General features: G+C 38.7%; 1 protein-coding gene across 1 annotated transcript; it reads right to left on the bottom strand.

The window, feature by feature from the left end:
- Window positions 1-4,418: 4,418 nt before the first annotated feature.
- LOC119502775 (bypass of stop codon protein 1-like) lies at window positions 4,419-6,702 on the bottom strand. Its single transcript, XM_037793969.1, has 2 exons — window positions 6,553-6,702; window positions 4,419-4,881 (listed from the first exon to the last, which is right to left on the bottom strand). The coding sequence occupies exons 1-2, from the start codon at window positions 6,616-6,618 to the stop codon at window positions 4,573-4,575; spliced, it is 375 nt and encodes a 124-aa protein (XP_037649897.1). The 5' UTR covers window positions 6,619-6,702; the 3' UTR covers window positions 4,419-4,572.
- Window positions 6,703-7,413: the final 711 nt, after the last annotated feature.

The following is a 7,413-nucleotide window of genomic DNA, read 5'->3' as shown; positions in this document are numbered from 1 at the left end:
AAAGAAATGAATGGCAATAAAGGCATGTTTTTAATTGTAATATTTTGTTGTTTATTGTTTTTTTTTGTGGACACACCAAAGAAAAAGCAAATACTTATACTACTGTAAAAATAATTATACTAATATACACACACGTATCTATTCATGAACTTATATCATATTTATACATGTATGATATATTTGATTAAATGTATATTTTCACGCAGGATAACAAACAGGCCTACAAATACAGGCCTGGCAGCACTAATCTCTTACAGTACTAACAAACATGCTTGAACTCATTATGATTCAACAGCATCTGCTTTTTCCTTCACAGGTATCAGTGCTGTATCTGGTGCACGACGTGTTTCCTCGCTAGCAAATATTCTAAGAAAAAGCTCATGTGTTCTACAGTGTGTGTGCAGTTTAAGACTCACTCCAGCTCTGAGCCTCCAGAGGGCGCTCATTGCCAAAGTGCTTGAAGAACAAATGATCCAAACAGCAGACTGATAGAGGTGGAGATGTGACTCTGTCCATTCTGAGTAGCTATGCCAGCTGCTGTAGCTGTGAAACCTGCTGATCTGGTCGTGGTCGGCATCATTGTGGGGCCAGAGGAGGTTGGCTTGTTCCCCGTGATGTTGTTGTTGTTGCCGTTGTTGCTAGTGGTGTTGGATGGCCAGGTTGTATTGGTGGTGGAGCTGTCTGGCATTCCAGGGGTTGTTCTCTGTGTGACGTGTAGAGGATGAGAAAAAAAACAAAGATTTATCACATAGCATGACATTGTATTGGATTATATTTAGCATAATAAAAAACCTTTATTACATTTTTCATATACATAACGGTACATGCACGAAATTTGACCTCTGTATTTAGCCCCTCCTAAGCATTTAGGAGCAGTGAGCTGCTCTAAAGCGCCCGGGGAGCAACTTGAAATTTAGCGTCTCGCTCAAGGACAATTCGACATGCAGACAGTAAGAGCCAGGGATCCAACTGCCAACCTTGCGGTTAATACGATAATAAGACAATACTTTATTGTCCGACAGGTCTGAAATTTGTTTTGCATCACAGCAGCTCCATTTGCAACATCACAAAAAGGACAAAGACAAGAAACAAGGATACGGACATTTAGACATTACAATCACAGAAGACGATATTCAGGGCCCTTCAACGTACATTTGATCTGGGATTAGGCTCCATATTTAGTTGTAGGATTGACTGGTGTACAAAAGAGTGCTTCAGTCTAACCTTATTAAATCGTGGAACACTGTATCTCCGATTTGATGGTAACAATTCATATTCACTGTTCAAAACATGGTTGGGGTCAGAGACGATGGTGTTAGCCAGCCTTAATATGTTATTATGATAGGCTGATTCATAGAGTTTCTCAAGAGGTTGACCTACAATCTTTGAGCAGATTTTCATTTGGTGAAGCAGTTTTGACTTTAACGTAGTGGACAAACTCTTGTACCATGTCGTATAACAATACTGTAGAACACTCATAATCACAGAAGTAAAAAACAAAAGAAGAATTTGTTTACTCGCCCCAAAAGACCTGAGGCGGTGGAGAAAGTAAGTTCTTTGATTTGTCTTTTTACAGACAAATTCAATGTGGTCTTTCCAAGATAACAGATGATCAATCATTACGGCCAAATATTTATACGAAAATACCTGCTGGATTTTTTCGTTATGAATAACAATAGGAACTTTATGAGAGTCAGATGGTGAACCAAATGCAATGTTTTCCGCAATGTGCACGACCACTCTACCCACTGAGCTGCAGCTGCCCATGTAATGTCTATTATATTGTGAAAAATACTCTATGAATGCATGCTCAAGTTTTGGAATTGATTTACATGACAAAAATGTATTAGTAATGAAAAATACAAGGGGAAGATATCAAAAAAAGTATGACATTTCACAGAAAAAATGTAGTCTTATGGCTAATTGGAGTGAAATTATTCATTTATTAATTTTTCTGGTAGAAATCGGGTCCTTTTTAACAAAAAAGAATATATAAAATCTGTTTTTTCTATTAGATTTAGTTTTTTTTCCCCTTACGCTTAGTCCCTTCTATCTACTTTACAGCCAGTGAAGAGGATTTTTTACCTGCGCACAGACGAATCCCAGCAGAGCCAGTGAAAACAGTCCCAGTACGAGATACTTCATGTTGGATTAGAGATGATTTCCTCTTTTTGCGGACAAACAAGACAGCTGGAGATTTCTCTTGAAAGACTCGCTGTTTTATAACAATATTTTTTTCTTTTCTTTTCTTGTCAAGGCCCGGCCATACGCTTGTGTATCCTTGCCGAGAGTTTTGTAAAGATGGGTTGTTTTATCCAGAGGCTGAGCTTTTATAGGTCATTCAGATTTTTCACCTGATACCTGTTTCCCGTCAAGAAGCCTCTCAACATGCAAAACCTCACACTGAGCCAATTGAAATCATTCCAGATATGGATGTAAGAGAGGCTATCTTGTCTCTGCTGTTTTTGTTCAGCAAAGGTAGTAAGAAACTCACTGATTAATACAAAGTAATATCTTTAATGGATTCACCTTTGTTGAATGAAGTGCAATATAAAGCAGAATACCTCGTTTAAATGTCATGGTGAGATGGCTCTCTTTGAAGCAGCCTCGGGGATCAGTATCCCAGTGAAAATACGTGTTACTCTGAAGATAATTCAATTCAATTAATAAACATACAGCTGATATCTTAGTAATTGTGCATTGATTCATACATCAGTTTAAACCGCACTCTGGGTGGGAACACAGCCTCTTAAGCAAATTAATCAAACTTAAAATTCACCATTTACCTTTAATTAAACTTCCACTATAACCATTCCCCTGCTGATTTAGATATTTAACTGTAATATAGTTTTAACTTGAATTGCTTTTGGCTTTACACTACTCGACCCACAAAGTAAGTCATGCTCATTATATTCCACATACTGTAAAAGCCATCAGTTTGCAATGATTATACAGATAAAGTGAAATTCATTGTGTCAGCCCTGTGATGGTATGTTGACCTATCCAGGGTGTACCCCCTCTTCGTCTTGGATGGATGGATGGATGAAATACATTGTTGTCATGCACTAAAAGAGCCCGTAACCAGAGTCATGGGAGCAAAACAAAACAAGGTGGCTAAAGACAAACATCTTGAATTTGAATGTGATGTTGTCTAAATACAATGGGGTATTTCTTTCACAGTGAAAGCAAAAAGCAAATAAGAGTCGGCAGCTGCGACTCTACCATGTCCATCCAGTTCTATGGACCTTTTTCACAGCATGACATTTTGACTTTGTCATAGTAGGAAAAAGCACAGGAGACCCTGATAACAGTAACGATGGCTCAGTTCCATTCAGTGCCTCAGTGAGTCAAATCCTCTGTTGCTATTTGTGATTACAGTTTTTTTCACTCAATCAACTCAATCAACAGTCTTAACATTATCTAGTCTGTAAGTGCAATTGTTACAACTGTTTGATGGGACATCACAACTCTATTGCATGTCTGAAAAAAGGTAGTATGTCATCCAACAACACTTTATTCATGCTTCAAAACTTAGGTATTGTGTCAGTAAACACAATGCCAACAAATGCCACCAAAATGAAAAGTTGTTTTGTCATCCTTTGAGCCGTACTGGTCAAAATGTTCAGGTGTGTTTTCACCACTGCAGTCAACGATGGAAATGTTTCTTATATGCAAATCTCTGGTTTGTTCTACTTGTTTGTTGACACTGACTGCTCACTGTACTATACCACAATGTCGGTTCTGTATTGAATTGAGCTTCTTAGATTACCATTTCAACAGCAGGTAAAGGTTTACTGAAAGTCAATGGGCCTACTGTAGTACACAGAAAAAAACGATATGCACATTTGTATAGATACAGTACATTTATTAGTGTAGCAATGGATTACATGTACCGTAAACAGAAAATTCATTTTTTTCATGTAAAGTCATATACGGTGAACAGAAAATTGCCATAAAATAACATCCATGCCAAAAATAAGTAAAGCAAAAAACAACTATTTGTACCTCCTCACAGTACGTAACATCATGTCATGGCTATTTATGGAATATACACATACTGTATGTCTGGCAGATTTTGATGATTGATTGGATCATTTTGCATGTGATGGCTCAAAAGATGTTCAAAAGTTGTGAAGGAGAACACTATCAATCAATCAGTTTTGATCAATAAGACATGTGCAAAGGGGTTATTGGACTGACTCTTTTGCACACGTGCCAAAACACGTGCAATTTGTTTGAATGATTGAAAAATTTAAATTTGTTGTGAACAGCAAACTAATTGTTCAGAGATTTGAACTGAAAAAAACAAAAAACGATTTTCATTCAAGAATTGAGCCAAAGCGAATGAGAAAAACTGTCAGATATTTTGTTGACATCTGAAGCATGGCATTAGTCATTAGTCATTAGTCATTTATTGAGATTGTGTGGAGCAGTCGTGATCAAAAGTGGAAAAGAGCTCAGTGCAAACAAAGCACTTCATAGCATTAATATGAAGACAGCCACAGAAAGAGCCATTAAATAAGAGGCTCTGTCAAGAATCCAACATTTCTGTTGTGGAAAGGTTTTACACTTTCAGCCCAATGCACCGCAGATCAGAACAGAGATGGCAGGCACCAGTAGTTGACCGCAGGGCCCGAACAAAGAGGCGGATGTCGCAGCTGAAGTCACAGTTGAAGTCGCAGTGCACTTGGTTCCAACACTCGCAGTTGGTGACGTGGCTGCAGAGGACTTTGTGGGCTGCTGTGATGTAGTAGTGGTAGTCATGGTGTGCGAGGAGACAGTTGTGGTGGAGGTGGAGGTGGAGGTGGAGGACGGTGCTGTATGGTTGTTGGAGGTTGTGTGAGTAGAGGTGTTACCGGCCAGTGTAGTTGCACCTTGCTCCTGTCAAAAGAAAAACAGATTGCATTGCAAAAGAGATATGATAAGTCCAGAGTCATGTTCTATTTTAGAATAACAATCAGTCGCCAATGTAGTATCTGTAGTATAGCATATAGTGCAGGTTGCACAGATATGGTGTGTGCACAGACTTCGCTTTTGGTCCCTGAACAGGAGCAATGATACCAAACCTGGAAACCTCACTGTGACTTCAGGAACTACGCCCGGCTGTTGTTCGCCAAGAAATAGTTCCAGCATGTAACTATTGTCTTTTGCTAAGCTATGCTAACCATCCTGACTCCAGATCTGTACTCAAACGCACACACATGACATTGATATTGACCTTCACATCTCACTCTTCCTAAAAAGTTCAACTCCAGTAAAATACCGTAAATGCTGCTGTTTGATTTTTTTTTTTTTTTTTCATTGCCATTAGCCCACAATTGAAAGTCCTCCATTGCATAAGGGTGGTGTTAGAAATCCCAGACACAAACCTATTTAAACCTGGGCAAATAAAACCAGAACTATCATGGCTAGATACCACAACAAGTAAGCAAGAAAACACATAACTTGGGTGATAAACAAAAATGAGAGAAACTAGAGATTGACAAAAGAGATGATACTACTAAGCCTGATAATATGCAACATGTCCTCATACAACGGTTTGTATGATATCTTACAAACAAGCACCATTGTATACTGTTTTTATTCCCTGCCTGTATTATATAAAGCTGCAGCTCAGTGTCTGTGTAAGCGACAAATCACTTGTTGCAAAAGGCCAAGCACCTGCTGCAGGTGAGTACATGAGGCATGAAGATATTAACCTTTGCATATTGTTGCTGTGGTTGCTTTAGAGGCCTGCAGTACATCTCTGCCCTCAACTAATTGTCCCCTGCCTGACTGCACACAGTATATCTGCATCCGTCTCTTTGTTGTCTCTCTATAGTCCCTGTAGTCCAAACCTACGCTTTCCTGATAGGTCATATCTAGTTTATCTGGTAACAGGAGCACTCCCGTGGCTGACACCAGATAGCTCCTCCCTCCAGCAAAAGAAAGGATTAGAAAGGGCTGACAAAGTAAAGTAGGTCTAATTTATTCGGTTTCACGGCATTATAGGAGTGGAGGAGTTATAAATACATATCCTGGTCATCATTACGCAGATGTAGAACAGTTGAAAATGTAACATTATGACTCAGTTTTCAGAGGAAAACTGTACAAAAGGTTAATTTAACCCATTGATTAATCCTCATAACGATTCAATTTGACATGCTTTTTAAAGATAAAGTTACTAATGAGCCAATTACAAAATCAACTGTCAAGAATAAACTTGATTATTTTCATTCTCATAATTGATTACGTGTTTGCAAGAAAGATATTTTGTAAAATAAAATCCAAACATCTCTTTGTACCAAAAAAAAACCAAAATCCCTGTTTTTCTATTTGCCTCTCCATTTGCGTAGACTATGAGATACATGTAAATGTTCCATCCCCTTTGACTAATTTGACTGGGATCACACTTAAGCCAGAAAAACACGAGTCAGCTGTGCTTTGCGCTCAAAATCCTGATGAGTGTCCAATAATCAGAGAGACTGTTTGGCCATCACTGGTCCATCACGGCTCTCTGAACGTGGACACAAGGTCAGGTCTTTAACATCAGCTATCCAATGTGTCCCTTACCTCAGTGCAGACCAGTAACATGAAGGTCAAACAGACAAAGAGGACAAGCATCCTTGTTTTCTCCATCTTGGTCTCCAGCTGTATAACACGGCTGTCCCCCCCTTTGCTGTCAGGGCTTTTATACCTGCCAGCTTTCCATAAAACTGATGCTGATAACTCTCAGTCGTCAGAGAGAGAGAGAGAGAGAGAAAAACAAACAAATGTACTGTACTCTGGAGCATTTCCATTTCGTCACATTAGTGATCGTAAAAAAAGTTTTCAGTTAGAAGGCTCTGAACGTGTTACTGAATAATATCAATGCATTTCCAGCAAATATTGAAATAATAAAGGGCCTCAGTGAAATATGTGAAGTGTCACGTGTTTAGTGTTAATTGTCACATGAGTAATACAAGCATTAGACTATATTACACACCTGGTTTATTCATCAACCATCAACCAGTTCTTATAATTTTGCTTACTGAAGTTTGAAAAAAACAAATAAATCGATTTTTTGACAGTTACCTCTATAGTCTCGCAGGGCAAGAGCCTGGAAGACGTTCAAATAGACAGTAATAAACGTAAAATAAAAACCCACAATTGGCGTTGTCAAGGTAACGTGATATGTTGCAGCAAAGTGATGCCCCATTCGTATTTATACCATTTCAAGCCTTGGCGAGCTCTCAGACTCAACCATTTACCAGGTGACGTCAGTCAAGTCCCTGAGGGTTCAGGGTTTAAGGCATTAGGGGGCACATTGGGATTAGGCCATGGACAATATGATCTGCTGAAGTTCAAACTAAGCTTCAGAATGACAAAGAAAGGTGTTTTAAAGGTCCCATATTATAAAAAAGTGAGATTTTCATGTTTTTTTTATTATAAAGC

The sequence above is a fragment of the Sebastes umbrosus genome, chromosome 15 (genome assembly GCF_015220745.1).
Source record: "Sebastes umbrosus isolate fSebUmb1 chromosome 15, fSebUmb1.pri, whole genome shotgun sequence".
Classification (NCBI taxonomy): domain Eukaryota; kingdom Metazoa; phylum Chordata; class Actinopteri; order Perciformes; family Sebastidae; genus Sebastes; species Sebastes umbrosus.
This window is presented reverse-complemented; position numbering and strand designations above follow the sequence as displayed.